A 19,685-nucleotide genomic window follows, 5' to 3' on the forward strand; every position below is an offset into this window, starting at 1 on the left:
GTGAGTCCTTCCACCCCCAGCACATCCTCCTCTCTGTATGATCAACTCTTCCATTCTCACTCCTCACCCTTAGTTCAGACCCTCTCCCCTCCCACACTCCATTTCCAATGCTCCTTCTTTAACCCCACCAGTCTGCCCATAAGGGCAGCTGCTGGGGCTACTCTCTAAACCTCACTCCAGATGCCTTTCTCCCCTTCCCTTCAGTGTCCCCCCACCCACCACCACTGTCCTGGCTCCATGTAGCCACATCACACCACCCACCCCATAAGGCTCTCACTGTACCTGCTGTCTGACCTGCCACCGTGCCCCCAATCTGGCAGACACTCTTGCTCAGCTGAAGGGTCGCCTCTTTCATGACGCCTCCTCCCTGCGGGACGATCACTTCCTGCCCCTTTCCTGGCCCCAGGGGTCCCTGCAGAGATGTCTACCATTAACACAGACACATTATCCATCTGCTGACACTACTGCCCTCTGAGAGAAGGACCAGGTCTTTTTGCATTTGCATCCCTAGCACCAAATACCATGCCCGGAGGTCTTAAGAACTGCTTGTTAGGAGTGTGGATGGAGGGTGGAGGTGGGAGGCATGCACACATCCTTCGGTGTCTAAATGTGAGCCGTGCCAACCCTCCCCCAACCCACCAGCAAAGTAAGGATGCGCTCCCTCCCCACTCATCAAATTGGACACAGACACAGGCTCCTTCTGCAGTTCCCTCAGCTAGACAACTAGATGACCTCTCTCTTCACACCAGATCCTCCTTGCACGCCGCAAGCTCTGTTTTACATTAAAGTTTGATCTTGATTCCTCCTACTAGACTGTTGGCTCCTTGGAGCAGAGACTGACTCACTCGGCCTAGAATCCCCCTGGAAGGACCCCCACCCATGGCAAGGGTCTGGAGAGGCCTCTGATAAGGACCAGGGGGTTCTTGGGAGGCCCCTGGTAAGGAGTGGGGAGGTGTCAGGAGGCCTCTGGTAAGGAATGGGGGTAGGCTCCATCACTGAGCAGACCAGGGCACAGACACACACACACACCAGCACAGGTCAGCACAGACACCTGTCAGCAGCCCCAGCCCCCTCCCCTCTGAGCTGCCCAGGCATCACATGTCTGCCTGTGTCTCCATCCCCTACCCAGCTCCTTCCTCCACCAAGAAGATGCATGGCTTGCAGAGCGCTCCCCCAAGAGGAAGCAAGGCCCCCGGTCAGCCCAGACTCACCATGTTCATGACGGTGAGGATGAACCTCTGGGCAGCCTCTGCCCCGTGGTACTGCACCATGTCGGCATCGGCCACCACCAGCGTCTCCACTGTGTGTTCATTGGTCAGCCGGATGGCACTCCTCCGCCCCCGCCAGTCTCTTGATAGCCGGCCCCTCTTTGGCTTCTTTTTTTCTGGAAAACAACAGAGACATCGTGCATCCTTGGTATACTGGTTTCCAAAACTGTACAGTGAACAGACCTTCCACTGCACCTCCCCAGGAGATTGGTCAGTCTTCCCCGCTAGGAGATGGACCCAATGTCTACTGCCCACCACTGTCCCAGGCTCGGCCAGTTGTCAAAGGGGATCACCCCTGTCCACCATCACAGCAGAGGAGGCAGATGGGGTACAAAAGAGAAAACTTTCAGGGGGACTGGAAGAAGAGCACAAAGGCGTTGAAGAATTAGGAAGCCTGGGCCCAGCAGGGACGGTTAGGGACACAGAACTTTCAGGCTTTCTCAAAGCACTGGTGACCAGGGCCAGCAGGTAGGGGCTGGCAACTAGCATTCCAGAGGCCTTTCTGAGAGTCAGGACTATGGAGCGATAAACATCAGCAGGCACAAAGGCACTATTTCCAAAAAACCCAAAATATAATAGGAAAAAAAAAAAAATCACACAACGCACCTAGGCCAAGTTTTGAGTCAGTTCATTCCTAACCAGAAGAAAGGGTTATTAGTAAATGTAAGAATAATCCTTTGCTGACTCTTTTTTTTTTTTTTTTTTTGCTTTTTAGAGACAAACCTATGGCATATGGAGGTTCCCAGGCTAGGGGTTGAATCAGAGCTACAGCCACCAGCCTACACCACAGCCACAGCAATGCAGGATCTGAGCCACATCTGTGACCTACACCACGGCTCACAGCAACAGTAGATCCTTAACCCACTGAGCAAGGTCAGGGATCGAACCCACCACCTCATGGTTACTACTCGGATTCATTTCTGCTGCGACATGATGGGAACTCCCCTCTGCTGACTCTTTAGATAGACTGATTCCCTAGAAGATCTTCCTTTGCTAAAGGGCAACTGTCATTCATTTGAGCCCACCCTGGGACTCCTGGATGTTCATGGCTGCCCATGTGAGGACTGACATGCAGATTTATGGGTGTAAAACCAAAGGCTGATATGAATAACACACACTTTCAGAATCCAAAGCTGAATAGGAAGGCATTTCCATTGTTAGCACCAGCCCACCTAGAAGCTGGCTGTGCTGCAGCAAGTCCAACCCACATATGGACAAATCATCTCCATTAAGTGACCCAATCATTCCAGGGCCAAAGATACACACTAGAACATAACCTGAAATAACCTGGGTCACAGTGTACCAACAGGAATAGTCTGTGCTGTGCGATATACAGTTGTGAAAAACTGGAAAACAATCTAAAAATCCAACCACAGGAAAAGCCAAAAGTGGCCAAAAAAGTAGGTGGCCACAGAAAGGACCATTCTGGAGATTATTTAGTGAGGCAGAGAGAAGCAGATAGAGATCTGTGTATACAGTTAAAACCAAATTTTGCAAAAATTTTATGTACAAGTGTCTTCAGGGACCCGGAGATAATAAACAAACAACCTTAGGAAGAATTTAAAATGTGAATGGTGGGGGATTTCTCTTTAGGGCCCTTGTGTTATCACAGCAGCAGCTTGGGTAGCTACTGTGTGTGAGTTTGATCCCTGGCCTGGCCTGGCAACTTCCACATGCTGTGGGTTGCCCAAAAAATAAAAAGATGCTCCCAGGCATGTCAGGAACAGAAAAAAGTGAATGGTGGGTGATATGGGCTCTTCATTTTCCTCTTTTTTCTCCTCTGTATTTTCTAAATTTATACAATGAACAAGAATTACCTTATGTGTTTAAAGTATTACCAGTGAGTTTGAGAAGAACACAAAAGTCACTTTTAAAGTCTAAGAAAAACAACAGAAGGCCTGGGGGTCAAAGTATGTCAGCTGATTTATCACAGAAATGCAAGACAAAAGGGGTGAATGTTGGAGTTCCTGCTGTGATGCAGGAGGTTAAGAATCCCAGGCTCCTCACTGTAGTCTGGAGTTAAAACACAGGGATGGGAAGACCCACAGAAAACCAGGCAGGAGGGGATGCTGTGTAGAGCCCAGGGAACTCAGCCAGCAGCTGCTGCAGGACCTGCCCAGAAGCAGCCCTCTGTGACTGGGCCCTTCCTCTCAGATGGCCTCTGCTCCCTCTGGCCCGGGAGCACCGTGGCTCAATGGTCCCATCCAGCTCCTGCCTGCACCCCCTCACCGAGAGCTGCTAACTGGGGCTGCCACCCACAGCCAAACCAGGCTGGCTGCTGAGTCCCAGTGCTTTTTCCGTCTCAAGCACAAAAGGAGAGGCTCCAAGCCTCATTTGAACCCCACGCCAGATGGGTTTCAGGAAATTGGCACTTTTCAGACTTTGCAAAGCAACATGTCACTTCCCGAACACCCCTCCAGCGAGGTCTTAGACAGCAAGCCCTGATCAAAGGCCCCGCTCCTTCCGTGGTGAAATGAGTAAGGGAGTAAATAAGGACTCTAGATAGTCTCACGCCAGTGCACAGCAGACCTTGCCCTGAAATGAGTGCACAAAAGCCTGTATTTGGGGAATTGCAGGTAAGAGGCCAGGGACCCATACTCCCTCTCCCTGCAGCTGCTTGGCCTGTGGGTGGTGGCAGGTGGGCACCGGGATGGGAGGCTAGATGGGGGCTCCCAGCAACCACTCCGCCAGCAAAGCTCTACAGCTGTCACTTTTGCCAACTATCCCTTTCCTTCAGGGGGAACAGAACCATAATATATATATTTTACCTTTAATTCCATGATCCGCATAGACATACCCTAATAAAGTTTCATCAATCCAATAGTCACAGATTACAAGCATCTTGAAAAGCAAGGAAAAAAACACCACTTTCAGAATACCATGGGTGCTGGATTTAGGCCTCACAGGAGAGGTCAACAGTTCAGGCCAGGCAGGACTGCAGCCACCTGGGGGCCCTCCAAGCTCACTCTGTAATCAGCTGCCTTCCTCCACTGTGGGAACGGGGAGGCGGCCCTCACCCCACTGGTGAGGACAGACCACAGCCTGAGAGGCCCCAGGCCCTCTCCCGTTGTCACAGACACCAGGGATCATTCCCAAGTCCAGCCCAGCCGTTTCCTTTGCCAACACATTGCTGGGGCTTGGTGCTGACTTGGTAGATTTTCAATCTCTGGCTTCATATTATTTTTCTTACATTTGCCCCCATTATCCATTAAAAAAAAAAAAAGTTGTGTGCATTTATGCAAGCTACCCTGAATCTTGTTTGCGATAAGACAAGGAAGAAACCGAGGGGCATTCTAAATGTTGTTCTTTTAGCATATTCAAATTACGACTTATTCTCAAGGCTTGGGGGCTGTTGAAAATGCTGAGTAAATACATAACTTACTCTAGTTATTAGTGTTGCTCTTAGAAAGCTCAAAAACCCCCTCTCAGTTATGAATTACCAAGCTTTATATAGAATAGGTATTTCTTCAGTTTAACAATAGCATATGTAGGTATTTACTAGGGAAAACCAATGCAGAGACCACAAAATATCTGGTGTGACAGTTCAAACACCCAGAGCCACCCTTACATTACTCTCCATTCCACGCATGAGGAAGATCCTGGTGTGTCGGATTCTATAATGTCATCTCCAAGGAAGATCTCAGGTTACTCTTGTGCCAAAGCTGCATCGCCAGCTAGAGAAGCAAATTAGGGGGAAAAGGGATGGTGGAGGAAATGGAGGCAGTTGCCCAAGGGCCTTGGCGAGGAAGGCAGAGGGAGCTCAGGCTCAGACGACAAAGACAAGTCCCCACCATGACGAACTAGGTAGAGGGTGTCCAACACGCTCACCTAGTTCACGCAAAGACACAGACTTGACCTAAAACACTCAAGGCCCAGCCACAAGAACATCCCCACCTGGACACACCTGCACAGTGGACAACCAGAGCCCTCGGCACTGGGGAGGACCCCAGAACCAGGCATTCCACTGACCAGGGGTTTTCTCCAGATCCCTCGGGGCAAGGGGAGGAGGGATGGGGAGGGGCAGGACAAGGGCAACTCCATTGGCAAGAATTTACCCACACAGTCAGAAAGGCCACCAGTCCCTCATTCTCACCTAGAGGCACAGACCTAGTGATCTGCATTCGTTCTCCTGAGATCTTTACAAGTCCTGGGTGAGGAGGCTGCTCTGGTGCTAGGAGAGGGGTCTACACTGGCCGGCCATGCCCAGAGTGAACACAGGGGGAGGAAGTTCCCCCCACCCCCCCATGCCGGGGGCTAAGGAGGCCTCCAGATGAACGGCAACCAATAACAAGAATTCAAAATAGGGCTGTGGTTCAGGGCAGAGCAGAGGGTGGCCTGGCTCAACCACAAGCCCATTGCAAGGTGCCCAGCAAGCCTCAGGACCTCTCTTATGCAACTGTCTTCAGAATCAGAATGATCCCACCCACCACACAGGTTTGCAGAGTGATTAAGTGAGGTCCCTATGGAACGCTGGGGATAGTCTCAATGTTAGGACTCATCAATAAATGGCACCATAATCACGGTGATGATCACGATGGTGATGGCAGTCAGGCCACCTAGGGCTCAAGGACAGAGTTTTAGAGACAGAATTCCTGGATTCGCATCCCAGTTCCCCAGCTGTTCCGTCTAACCCGGGGTAAATCTTGTGCCTCTTTTGGCCTCAGATAACTCAGATGAGGCAGAGGGACTCACAGCTCCTTCCTCAATGTGCTGTCAGCAGGCTTAAAGGAGGTCCCAAAGGTAAGCCCTTAGTAGAGCACCTGACTCCCAGTCAGTGCTCAATATACCTTAGCTCTACTGATGTCCAAGTTCGGCCATCCTATCTAGAGACTGAGACACGAGTGTGCCCAGGAGGCTAAGCCAGGGTGTCCCAGCCACCTGACCCAGGCAGGCCATCCAGGTCCCCCTCTCAGTGCAGGTAAGGAGAAAACAAGACACCCCCTGGGAATGCAGAAGAGCACCTGGCAGGAGCAAGCACACAGCCAACACTGCAATTAGAGGGAGGAACAGGAGACGGGTCCAGAGATACATCTGGGCTGCAGAGAAACCTTTTGAAACAGTAAGAAAAAACAGTCCACCCAACCCATGAGTTGTGTGTAGGGAATTTTCGTTTTCAGATGAGATTTCCCCCAAAGGAATCACTTTGCTTAGAACTCTGATTTTCACACCGTATCTTATGGAAACACTCCTGGGCTGTCTGGGGACACTCCAGGGAGAGGTGAGGTCACACCCTCGATGCCAGCACTCTGAGGATAAGGTCTCTGTGTGCTCCCAACGCTGCAGCCTCCACTGTGCTGACTTCCTCTCCCCACACCAGAGGAGGCACTGGCTGTTGTAAATCCCACCTATAGATGAGCAAACTGAGGCAGGAAGTTTGTTCAATGCTGTGCTGGAGACCACTGACCCAGCTCCCCACAGTCTAACCACCACCCACCCTGCCCTTGATTTTGGTTCTGAGTTTCCTGAAATCAGGAGGAACATATTTTAAGGTACATATGCTGGATGATCAGTTTTATATTCTCCCCCAACAGGAAAAAGGATTCCATTCCTTGGGGAAGGACGATATTTTCTTTTTTTTTTTTTTTTTGGTCTTTTTGCCTCTTCTAGGGCCGCTTCATGCGGCATATGGAGGTTCCCAGGCTAGGGTTGAATCAGAGCTGTAGCCACTGGCCTACGCCAGAGCCACAGCAATGCAGGATCCGAGCCGCGTCTACAACCTATACCACAGCTCACGGCAATGCCGGATCCTTAATCCACTGAGCAAGGCCAGGGATCGAACCCGCAACGTCATAGTTCCTAGTCGGATTCGTTAACCACTGTGCCAGGAATTCCCTCAGACAATATTTTCTTTTTTTTTTTTTGTCTTTTGTCTTTTGTCTTTTTTGTTGTTGTTGTTGTTGCTATTTCTTGGGCCGCTCCCACGGCATATGGAGGTTCCCAGGCTAGGGGTCGAATCAGAGCTGTAGCCACCGGCCTACGCCAGAGCCACAGCAACGCGGGATCCGAGCCGTGTCTGCAACCTACACCACAGCTCATGGCAACGCCGGATCGTTAACCCACTGAGCAAGGGCAGGGACCGAACCCACAACCTCATGGTTCCTAGTCGGATTCGTTAACCACTGCTCCACGACGGGAACTCCTGACAATATTTTCTTAACACCAACTTCTAAAAATAAAAACACCAAGTCAGGAGTTCCCGTTGTGGCTCAGCAGGTTAAGGACCCAACATTGTCTCTGTGAGAAAGCAGGTTCAATCCCTGGCCTTGCTCAGTAGGTTAGGGATACGGTGCTGCAGGCTGCAGTGTAGGACACAGATGCAGCTGGGATCCTGCATTGCTGTGACTATATCGTAGACTGGCAGCTGCAGCTCTGATTCAACCCCTAGCCTGGGAACTTCCATATGCCATGGGGGAAGCTCTATTAAAAAAAAAAAAGAAAAGAAAAGAAAGAAAAACACCAAGTCAGACTCCATCCAGGGGATGCACTAGGCAGCATTTTCCATATTTTGTGACAATCGTGATCACAAATTTTGTTTTAGTTCTATCTTCCAGGAGCCTTCTCCAACACTAAAGGGCCTAAAATTAAAACACTCATCAAAGGGAATCCCAAAGAAATTTCACTGCTGGTTCCAAGTCCACAGCCTCGGGTGATCCCTCTGTCCAGGGAGGGCAGTGAGAGCACCCAGAAGATGGGTCAAAGGCCCGGTAGCCAAAGGAACATGCTAAGGGCAAGGGCAGAGCAGCAGAACCAAGAAAGGGGGCCAGCACGTGTCCTCAGTTAGGAAGGAGAAACCAGGGCAGAGATGGTGACACTCACTTCCGGAATAAGAGGTATGGCTCAGCAGGCAGGGGCCCTCGGTCACTCAGTGGCACAGCCCACCCAAGGTGTCAAGGGTCTGTAGCTCCCCGGCCTGGGCTGGCCATTCAGAACACGTGGATGGGGCTTTTTCTTCTTTCCTGAACTGGACACATCAAAAACTAATTCAAACCCCCAAAACAGAGGTAACTGTTGGAACAGTCAAATCTCTCGGACAGATTAAGCAGGAGACTAGAGTTTTGGGGTTCACCCAGCTTGTCCAAGGGCTTGCAGGTGGCCCACTGCAGGGAGAGGACCTGGACAGCCAACCTCGAGGTGTTTAGGGTGCCCTTTTTACCCCCTGCTCTCCAGCAGTCCTGCAAACTGTAAACTCCCATCCATGTTACAGCACAACGTGCGTCTACATTCACCTTCTGGGTTAGACTGTGAGCTTAAGAACCCAAACATCATCCCTGGACCCACCACAATGCTGAGCACTGCATTGGAGAACACTGGAGAATTATACTTAGTCGAGCGAATTTTTTAACTTTTGAAGTTCCTAATAAATAACAAGATTGACTTTCAAGGAACTTAACCTAAATGTCCTGAAACTGAATTCTCACACAGCGCTCCCTCCCACCTAAGGAGAAGGGGGCAACTAGAATTTTAAGAAGGGGGTTGTGACATCTGATGGAGGTGGGGAGAGTCTGCCTGCTAGAGGATGGGAGGCAGCTTCCACACCTCTAAAACAAGGTGATGAGGATTCTGCTCTCCTAGAGTGGCTGCATGGAAACAAACACAGGGTCAGATACGTGCTACTAGTCTTATTTCTAGCATTGCTGTTAACTACTAGAGTCTAATACAGAGAGCCCCAAAACATATAAAAAGCTGCTCAACATCACTAATTATTAGAGAAATGCAAATTAAAACTACTATGAGGTATCATCTTACACCAGCCAGAATGGCCATCATCCAAAAGTCTACAAGTTGGAGTTCCCATCGTGGCGCAGTGGTTAATGAATCCAACTAGGAACCATGAGGTTGTGGGTTTGATCCCTGATCTCATTCAGTGGGTTAAGGATCCGGCGTTGCCTGTGAGCTGTGGTGTAGGTTGTAGACGTGGCTCGGCTCGGGTCCCGCATTGCTGTGGCTCTGGTGTAGGCCAGTGGCTATAGCTTTGATTAGACCCCTAGCCTGGGAACCTCTATATGCTGCAGGTGCAGCCCTAGAAAAGTCAGGAAAAAAAAGTCTACAAATAATAAATGTTGGAGAGGGTTCAGAGAAAAGGGGAACCCTCCTACACTGTTGGTGGGAATGTAAATTGGTGCCACCACTATGGAAGACAGTACAGAGATTCCTCAAAAAACTAAAAATAAAACTACTGTATGATCCAGCAATCTCACTCCTGGGCATCTACCTGGAGAAAACCATAACTTGAAAAGATACATGTTCATAGTGGCACTATTCACAACAGCCAAGACATGGAAGCAAGCTAAATGCCCACTGACAGAGGAATGGATAAAGAAGATGTGATACATATGCACAATGGAATATTACCCAGCCAGGAAAAAGAATGAAATAATGCCATTTGCGGCAACATGGATGGATCCAGAAATTATCATACTAAGTGAAGTTAGACAGTGAAAGATAAACATCATATAATATCACTTATCCACAGAATCTAAAAAAAAATGGTAAAAAATGAACTTATATGTAGAACATAAACAGACTGAGACTTTGAAAAATTTATGGTTACCAAAAGGGACAGGTGGGGGGTTGGGATGGATGGAGTTTTGGGATTGGAAGATGCTCCCTGAAGTATATGAATGACTGGCTAATGGGGACCTGCTATATAGCACAGGGAACTCTACCCAATATTCTGTGATAATCTATGTGGGAAAAGATTCTGAAAGAGAATGGAGGTGTGTATATGTATCACTGAATCACTCTGTTGTACAGCAGAAATTATCACAATATTGTAAATTAACTAAACATCAATAAAACTTTTTTTAAATGGAAAAAAATATTAGGGCCTAAATAGTATTTTTTAAACTTTGCATGTATGACCCAGAACTAACAGTGGATGCTTTCATGCGCTCTTCTGGGCCTAACCAGGGCCTCTCGTCTAGACACTCACCAATTTGTGGCCTTTGATATTTCTTACTGGGCAGGGGCATGAAAAAGTTTCTCTAAGGCCATCCTCAATCATGCAACAATAAATGAAAATTATACAAAAATAACAGCTTCAAGAGAAGTGGCTCGTAGCTCTCACTCCAGAGGGGGAATAGTTTAATCATCAGAAACACAACAGGACAAACATTACCATACATGAAATCAGCTGTTTAAACCATGAACCAGGAATGGCGTTTCACACAGGATGAAAGAAGGGAAATCAAATGTTTCCCATTAAGATGGAAAACAGACAGTGAATCCATCACCTTGAGGGAGAGACTAGCTGTTGCCACAAGGAGGATTTCTGGGTACAGACACCCCCTCCCCATGGCCACACCAACCCATTTACAAGGCACCAAAGCCACCATGGCCACAGCATAAGAAACAGTAAGATGTGTGGTGTCAACTGCATGTCCAATAGCCCTGCTGTCTTTTGTCATTATTTTTCCCCAAATAAACAGTCATGAGTGTAATAAAAATACCTTCAGAGTAGGAACTGGAAGCTCTGGATATTCACCTGGGCCTGATCTTGATGCCCTTGAAGGTGCCACTCAAGGAAAAGGTCTCCATTCCCCAGGCACTAAGTTATTTGCCCTTTTCCTCCCAGCCCCCTCTTCCACGCTCTGTTCTGGGGCTGGAATTCTCCAAACTGTATTTTCCAGATTCCCTTGCCAGCTGGTGTCCTGTTCATCTCTGCCAACAGGGGGCACTGGAGGGAGGCTGAAAGGCAGGAGATGGGGAGAAGGGGCTCCTGTGTTTCAGCTCAAGGTGACACTGTTCCAGCGGTATTGGCAACCACAGTTCCCACCTCCAGCTCCAGGGAAGTGCCCAACCCAGTCTCCTCATCTCCTCCAGAGGGACATTCATAGGGACACTAGCTTGGCTGTACCTCCTTGGTGGTCTGCTGCCCCCACAGATCTGAGCCTCAGCCCCTGATCCCCACCAAGCTCTGGGGTTCTGGAAATGCCCCTCTTCTCTTGTCTTTCCACAGCCCAAGGGTGATAGCTATTTCCTGGGTTACCTCAGCTCCCCTTCTGCTCATTCAGACTTTAACACTGATGTACCCAATTCCCTGTGTTCAATTCCTTGGTTAGAAATACCGTTTTCCTGGAGTTCCCGTCATGGCACAGTGGTTAACGAATCCAAATAGGAACCATGAGGTTTCGGCTTTGATCCCTGACCTTGCTCAGTGGATCAAGGATTCAGCAATGCTGTGAGCTGTGGTGTAGGTTGCAGATGCGGCTCGGATCCCGCATTGCTGTGGCTCTGGCATAGGCCAGTGGCTACAGCTCCGATTCGACCCCTAGCCTGGCAACCTCCATATGCCTCGGGAGCAGCCTTAGAAAAGGCAAAAAGACCAAAAAAAAAAGAAAGAAAGAAAGAAAAGAAAAAAGAAAAAAAAAAGAAATACAGTTTTCCTGACTTGACATAAATTAATATAGCCTAAAATGAAAGGGTTTGTTCTTAAAACTATTTTCTATATTTCATTCAAGCTTCAAAAACTCCTCCCAGTCCTGGAACTAAGGATTTATTCTTTCTGCCATGGAAATATTAAGATATTGGATGTGCACTTCCACAGTGCAGAACACTGCCATAGAAAAGAAAGACACCCTTCGCTCTGGACCTATCACTGCCATATCCAAAGACCTGGGGACAGCACCTTTCAGATTCAGAGTCAACGTGGGGAAAGTACTGCAGGAGGAAAGACGAACAAGTCTAATTTTTAAGTCTGCACACTACACAGCCTTACAAACAACATGCTTTCCAATAAAATTCTCAGATCCAAAGAAATTATTTTCCGAACACTCTTTTTGCTCAACCAAAGAGTCTGATTATTTAAAAACAAAAAACACAAAACTACCTTTTCAACTGGAAACGATGAGTCCACGTGTGCAGAAGAGCTCCTAGCCAGGTGAACTTCTTGGGCAGCTGCATAAATCCAACATCCTTGAAAAATAATGGCTTCTCTCTCTCTCTCTCTTTTTTTTTTTTTCAAAAAGGAAAAAAAATAAGTTTTGCTCTCCAAGTATGAATTCTTTAAATAACTTCCTCCAAGGCCAAGTCATTTTTATAAAAGGCATATTTTTCATGTGAATTCCTTACAAAGAAAGGTAGAAAAAAGGGTTTGGGGAGTGTGAGTGAGAGAGAGAGAGAGAGAGAGAGAGTGTGTGTGTGTGTGTGTGTGTGTGTGTGTGTGTGGTTAAGATCCTGAATGAAGCACTGATCAACCTTGGAATCCAAAATCAGTCCCTATACTAGGCAGGAGGTATCCAACACCCGACCTTGGGAGGCAGCAGAGCCAGGAGCAGAGAAGCTGAGCTGGCCCTGTGAACCTTTCCACTCATGGTCAGAGCCACGCAGGCACCAAGCAGTCAGGCACCACTGTGAGTGAGGTGAAAAGATACTCATTCAGTCAATAAGTACTGAAATGAGAACCTACTGTGTGCTCAGCAATGCAGAAGACCACCTAGAAGGAATAAACATGAACCAAATGAACAGATGAATATCTAAAGAATTATAAATATTTCAAATGTTTGCAAAGCAGAATAAAGAATGCTATCAGAGGATGTGAAGGAGGGGGTTTCCATTTAGATGCGATTCCATCAGGAAGTGAGGCACAGACCAAGACTAGAAGAATAAGTAATAGTTAACCAGTGGGGATGAGAAGAGAGGAGGTGGGAGCCATCTAGGCAGTGGGAACAGCAGGTGCCCAGGCCCTGGGGATGAAAGAAAGCGCTACAAGTTCTGGAAACCACAGACCTCATGGAGCCAAGAGCAAGAGAGAATATGGCTGGCAAAGAGGCTGGAGCAACAAGGCAGGGGCAGACTTGGAGGGTCACATGGGATGTGCTCCTGTTTTTCTTTACTATGCCTGGAGCAGTGGAAGCCCACCAAGGGCTTGTGTTCGAATGTGTCAGCCTAGCTGTTGTGGGCGGAACAGATTCCAGGGCCCAGCAGGGAAGCAGGAGTCCAGGTAGACTGCAACCACAGCTGGACAAAGGGGCAACTGCTGGCCAAGGGAGCAAATAGATTCAGCAGTTGCTTGGGAGGTAAGGCCAAGAATACTGGCCAAGTAACTCCTCGTTTGTTTGCTGGTGCTAATCACTGAGTGAGAAACCACTGGTCCATGGTCAGGTGTGACAAAAAGCACCGTGGGTTTTGGCCTTGACAAGTTTCAGGTGCCCAAGTACCCAAGTGGAAAGGTCAGGCTGGCTGTCAGGTGTGCAGGCTTGGCACTCAAGAGCAAAGGCGAGATCAAAGACAGGCAGTCAGGAATCAACGGTTCCAGACCAATCCTTCCAGGACCTCAAAGCTGCAAGGCTGGATGGAAGAAATGGAACCAACATGGGGGCGGGATTGCCGAGGTGCAGGGAAAGCTGAGCACAAGAGTCACAGGAGGCAAAGAAATAATGTCTCTGGAGGAGGGGCTGCTAGGCATCCCCAATACCATGTAACCGAGCAAAGATGCTATGAGACCTTCCCAGAGTGGACGCCCCCCGCCCCCCGCCAAACTCATGTTCTCCACTTGACTTTCTATCTATAGAAAAACTTTAGTCAAAGAACCAATTTAATCAGAGAAGTGGGGGGAAAAAAAAGAGAGAGAGAGAAAAGAAGAAAACAGTAATAATAATTTAGCCATTCAACAAACTCAAGGACCTTCAATTCTTCAAAGACTATAGGTAATATTCTGAGCCATGTCCTTGGAGCTGATTTGCAGGTGCTGAAGCCCCCACTCGGTGGAAGAAGTCAATTGTATGCTTCCCACAAGCACATAGACCTGTAGACTGCAGAAAGGTTGGAACCAGAAGGTTGATGACACTGGCTCCCAGTTACCTCACCACCCACCAGTTAGGGAAATGTCCATGAGCTGATCCTGCCCTGCTCCTCAAACACTATAAGACTCCTTACTACCCCTTCCAAGTGGCAGGAGGTGGGCACAGTCCTTGAGGCACTAGCCTGCTGTCTTCCCCTTTGCCTGGCAATAAAGCTACTTTTTCTGTTTCCTCCAACTCTGTCTCCACATTTCTATTTGGCATCAGATTACAGAGGCAGTGATATCTCAGCAACAACAGCAGAGAGCCAGACCAAGACCCCAGTGGGTCTAACTGAGAGCACCACCGAGGGAGGACAGGGAGCCAGAACTAAGCCAGGGAAGAGAAAAAAAAAGTGAGAGGCGAGGAAATGGTACAGACTTTGGAGAAGTCTGAGGAGAAGAGAAACAGGAATGCTGCTGGAAAGTACTAAGGCTGAAGGAAGCTCTCCTTGAGATGGAAGAAACTCACACTTCCAAAGGGAAAACCCAGGCTCAAAGATGGCTGCCCTCTTGGGAGCTCCCATTGTGGCTCAGTGGTAATGAACCCAACTACTATCTATGAGGACGTGGGTTCAATCCCTGGCCTCGCTCAGTGGGTTAAGGATCTGGCATTGCTGTGAGCTGTGGTGTAGGTCGCAGATGTGGCTCAGATCCTGCGTTGTGTGGCTGTGGTGTAGGCCCGCAGCTGTAGCTCTGATTCAATGCCTAGCCTGGGAACCTCCATGTGCCATAGGTGCGGCCCTAAAAAGAAAAGAGGAAAAAAAGATGGCTGCCCTCCTCACCCAGTTCCTACTGCTCTCCCTGTCCAGTCATGCTGCAGACACCCAAGTCCACAGATGGTCAGCCTGGAAGAACAAGGCCTCTAACACACCCACCGCACACCAACGGAGAAAAGATTCAACAGACACTCATCCAACTTTGAATCTGTGGCTGGCCCCGTGCTGGGTGTGCCCCTCGAGGGAGGGAGCAAAGCATGTAAAAACCTAACAGCCTTATAAAGGCCCCACATGTCAAAGCACCATCCAGGACACGGCACAGAACGAGGGAAAGCAGGCTTCTGACAGATCGGAGGGAGAAGAGGAAAAAAAGCACAGTCATTGTATCAGGAAGGACAGGGCCAAACAACCAGGAAAAAGTAGGGGCTGGGAAATTAGGAAATGCAGGGCAGCACCAATGAGGAAGAGATGTGAGGCCTGTTCCAATAAGAATGCTTCCAGTAGGCTGTCACAGGGTCTCGGGAAGAGTTAGGACAGATGGCTGCATTTTCAGGTTAATTTCATGTCAGTCTAAAACCTGGTCTCAAGCTCTATTAAGTATTAACGGTTCTCATAAAAGATTACTGCATCAGTTTTCTAAGGGTGCAGCTACAAAGTAACACAGACCAGGCATCTCTTCACTGCTCTGGAGACTGGATGTTCAAAACTGAGGTGTTGGCAGTGTTGGTTTCTTCCTAGGTCTCTTCCCAATATGTAGATGGCTGTCTTCTCCCTTTATTTTACAGGTCCTCCCTCTGTGTCCATCTGTGTCCATATTTCCTCTCCTTATAAGGACAACATAGTGACCTCGTTTAACTTAGTAACTTCAAAATCCCTATTTCCAAACACAGTCATGGTCTTGAGGCAGAAAGTAGACAGGCTCCAGGACAGACAATTGCAGCTAGCCTCTTATTTGCACTGCTTAAGGCAGGAGATAGGTACAATTAGCCTCTTATTTACACTTCCTGAGGAAGGAAATAGAAGGGCTGCAGGATAAACATTTACAACCAGCCACCTATCTGCGCTTCAAGATAGAAACAACAGGGACAAAGCAAATAACTGGTACTTGCCTTCTGTGACCTTGTTAAACAAGAGTAATGACAGGATCAAAAGAGGGGCTGAGCCCTGCTTGGACAGAACAAAGATGGACAGAACAAAGAGGTCATGCACTCCCCATCTTCAGGGTCAGGGAGACCCCAACTACACATGCACAGAGAGACCCCTCTGGGTCAGAATGAGAGGGGTGCCAAGCCTTAATAAGTCTGGACAACCTTCCCACCATGCTCTGCTTTGGAATCCATCTTGGTCAAAAGATGGCATGAATATCAGGGGAGGGCCCTGGGTCTGGTCAGGTGTGAAAGACAAAACAAGATAACTGGCAAAAGGACAACAGGGACCCGGAAGAGCTGTCCTATATAAGTAATTTAAATCACCTCTCTGACGCGCTCCTCATTCTGGGGAACACCCGAACCCTCGCTCTCCTTTGGGTGTGTATTACTGCTCTACCTCTGCCTTAGATAAACAGGCTAGTTCTCTGTATTTCTGTGCTCTCCTACATGTTGTATTGTGTTTCTAACAATAAACTTTACACTTATTTTTACAGTCTTTGCCTCCTTGATACATACTTGCTTTCAACAGGGGGCAAGAATCATGGCAATTCTGCTTTCAGCCTCTAGCTAGTCTAGTGGCTAGGATTCCTGGTTTTCATTCAGGCTGCCCAGGTTCAGTTCCTGAGCAGAGAATTAAGATCTCCCTTTAAGCCATCACTCACCGCTGTCTCTCCGAGATCAGGCTGAGGTGCTGCAGGCCAGGACTTCAGCAAAGGAATGGGAGTGGAGGCGGCGGGACACAATTCAGCCCATGGCAGACACCCATCTTCTTTGCTGCCTTAAGAAGAGTGGACTGGGCAGAGACAGGGCAGGACCCCTTCACATGGGCTGGTGTGTGTCCAGAAAGGACAATCATCCTGGAGGTCCCGCAAGACACAGTTTGGCAAATTCAGGAAAACAAATGCAAACACTTGGAATGATCACGTGCTTTTCAGCACCGCTTTTCAGTTACTCTACTGCTGCAAGATTACACAGCCTACTGGAGCTCCACAGTTTTATCTTTTAAATTGATGGCAGGGGGTAAAAAAAAATTCCCCAAACACACTGCTTGGGGGGAAGAAATTAACTAAGGTGCTCAAGTTTCAGCCAGAGCAAGATGGGGCAAACAAAGGCCTGAAAAGAAATCAATTGACCTGTCTCTTCAGTACCTGGAATCCCCCCCCCCACCCAGGGATCCTGGTATTGGTCATTTTGACAGATGGTCTGTCTCTGATAAGTAGAAGCTCAGGTTGTCCTACACCTTTGCAAGGAGACCAGGCCATTCTTTGGACTAGGAACTCTACTTCATTGCTTTAACACAAAACTCAAATACAGGTGAAGGCATCATCCTGCCACACCTTTCCCCTTACACGTGGCACAGTTTGGGTGGAGGGCTGGACGTCGCCCCGAGTATGTAGGCTGTGGGGGTGGGGGCTACCCTTCTCCCTCTGACTCTCTCACACTGAGCAGGGCACCTGGTGGTTGCTGGCATTCAGTCACTATTTTCAAATGTGTAAATCAATGACAGAATGAAGTCTCTGAACAATGAACAAGCAAGGATCCAAAAAAATCTTCTGCCCTCTTTTTAGAAGCTGAGGGGGAAAAAAAAAAACTTTTGTTCAGATGTCAGGGGTTCTTCCAAGCATATTAAATGCCCACATATTTGCAGAGCAGTGATAAGAAGTCCTTCACTCCAACGAAAACCCCCTTGACTTTCACAGAAGCCCCAGATGTCTCCTAACACATGGAGAGAGAGCTCAAAAGGACCCACCGCAGGCCTAGAGGTGGGGAAGTAACTCAGGGGCTCCTCTTTGGGCCTAGACCCAGTCACCAAACTATGATCTTTTCCCAAAGTACCCTCATCCCTAATGCCAAGGATGCTCCAGGGCCAAAAGACCTGCCCAGAAAGGCACATTCATCTGAGCATGGCTGTGGTTCTCTCAGTGCCATGGAGACCCTTACCTAGTGGGGCTCCTATGCTCAACCTTCCAAAGTCCCTACCAGGTCACCAAGAGGTAAGTGGTTCCTTAATGGCCAAGTTAGCCATTTCTTGGACTTCCGCATGTAAAGTAGCCTGGGGCTCTGCCAGAATGAGACACCGGTCAAACAGCAGAGGAGATGGAAAACTTTCTTAGGCTGACTTGCAAATTCAGTAGGAACCTCTCACTTCCAATTCCTGAAGCCTCCCTCCGTTGTCCTGGGGCTTCCTCTAAAATCCAAGTAGGAGGCTACCACATAATCACCCTGACCTTCATGAGCTCAAGCATCTTACCTCCTACCCTCAATAGCTCCATCGGGAAAATTCTTCTTCCAGACAGCCACACAACTTTTACTCACAACTCAAATGTCACTTCCTCAAAGAGGCTTTCCTTGGTCCCCTTCCCCTAAGTCACCAGAGTACACAATTCTTTTCCTTGGAGCACTTGAAATTATTTAATTGTTCTAGGTTTGATAACATTCTCTTCCACTATGAAGGAATGAGAACAGGAACAATTCATTCATTGCTGCATAACCTATGCCCCAGCACATAGTAGGTATTCAAATAAATAGTTTTTAAATAAGCAAAAGAGCAAGTGAAAGGATATTAGACTACTATAGTATTATAATAAATATGTTCGTGATTTTGTCACCTTTTTTTTTCTTTTTAGGGCCATTCCTGCGGCTTATGGAAGTTCCCAGGCTAGGGGTGGAATTGGAACTGCCGCTGCCAGCCTATGCCATAGCAACACTGGATCCAAGCCACATCTGCTGCAGATTGAGGCAATGCCAGATTCTTAACCCAGTGAGCCAGGCCAGGGATCAAACCTGAATTCTCATGGACACTAGTTAGGTTCTAAACCCGCTGAGCCACAACAGGAACGCAATCACCTTTTAAATTGTATTTGTTGTTTTACTCTTTACTAATGCTTTTAAATTTTTGGTGTCATTTCTGAGTCTTTGTCATTGAATAGGGGGTTTTCTTTTTATTTATTTATTATTTATTTATTTGTCTTTTTAGGGCTGCACCCGTGGCATGGAATTTCCTAGGCTATAGCTGCCAGCCTACACCAGAACCACAGCGACACGAGATCCAAGCCTCGTCTGCAACCTACACTACAGTTCATGGCAATGCCAGATCCTTAACCCACCAAGGGAGATCAGAGATCGAACATGCATCCTCATGGATTCTCATCAGGTTCGTTAACCGCTGAGCCACGACGGGAACATCTGAATAGGGGGTTTCAGTGCCTTTGTATTTATTATAAAAACATCAGAGATTGATCTTCTGTCATGTTTTTAGTTCCCTATTTTCCTATGTGAGCTATATTCCATTGAGTTTATCATCTGTAGTACTGAAGAAGCAATTCTACCAGAAAGCTACCTTGACAATCTCAGGAAACACTCTTTATATTGCTTTCTGATTATCCATGTCAAGAACATAGTAGAACTTTGGCTTTTCCTTTGTACAAAGATTCACATACCATAAAATTCACCTATTTTAAGTACACATTTCAATAGCATTTGGCATATTCTCTGAGTTACACACCATCACCGCAGTTACAGACTATTTTTATCACCCATAATGCAACTCCAGACCCATTAGCAACCACTTTCCACTACTCTCTGCCCTCCACCACCCCCACCCTAGGAAATCACTAATTACTTTCTGTCTCCATAAATACTTCGTGTAAACAGAATCATTTACTATGTGGTCTTTTGTGAATGGCTTCTTTCACTTATAGAAATATTTTCAAGGTTCATCTACCCAGCATGTATCAGTACTTCATTCCTTTTTGTTGCCATATAAGATTCT

General features: G+C 47.8%; 1 protein-coding gene across 4 annotated transcripts in view; it reads right to left on the reverse strand.

The window, feature by feature from the left end:
- Positions 1-19,685, reverse strand: part of ADAMTS17 (ADAM metallopeptidase with thrombospondin type 1 motif 17) — a 385,992-nt gene that overhangs the window by 316,254 nt on the left and 50,053 nt on the right. For all 4 annotated transcript variants that reach the window (XM_047766837.1, XM_047766834.1, XM_047766835.1 and 1 more), the window contains exon 4: positions 1,212-1,384. In XM_047766837.1, coding sequence (XP_047622793.1) covers positions 1,212-1,384 — 173 coding nt within the window. The remainder of the gene's footprint in view (positions 1-1,211; positions 1,385-19,685) is intronic.

This window comes from Phacochoerus africanus, chromosome 2 (genome assembly GCF_016906955.1).
Source record: "Phacochoerus africanus isolate WHEZ1 chromosome 2, ROS_Pafr_v1, whole genome shotgun sequence".
Lineage (NCBI taxonomy): Eukaryota > Metazoa > Chordata > Mammalia > Artiodactyla > Suidae > Phacochoerus > Phacochoerus africanus.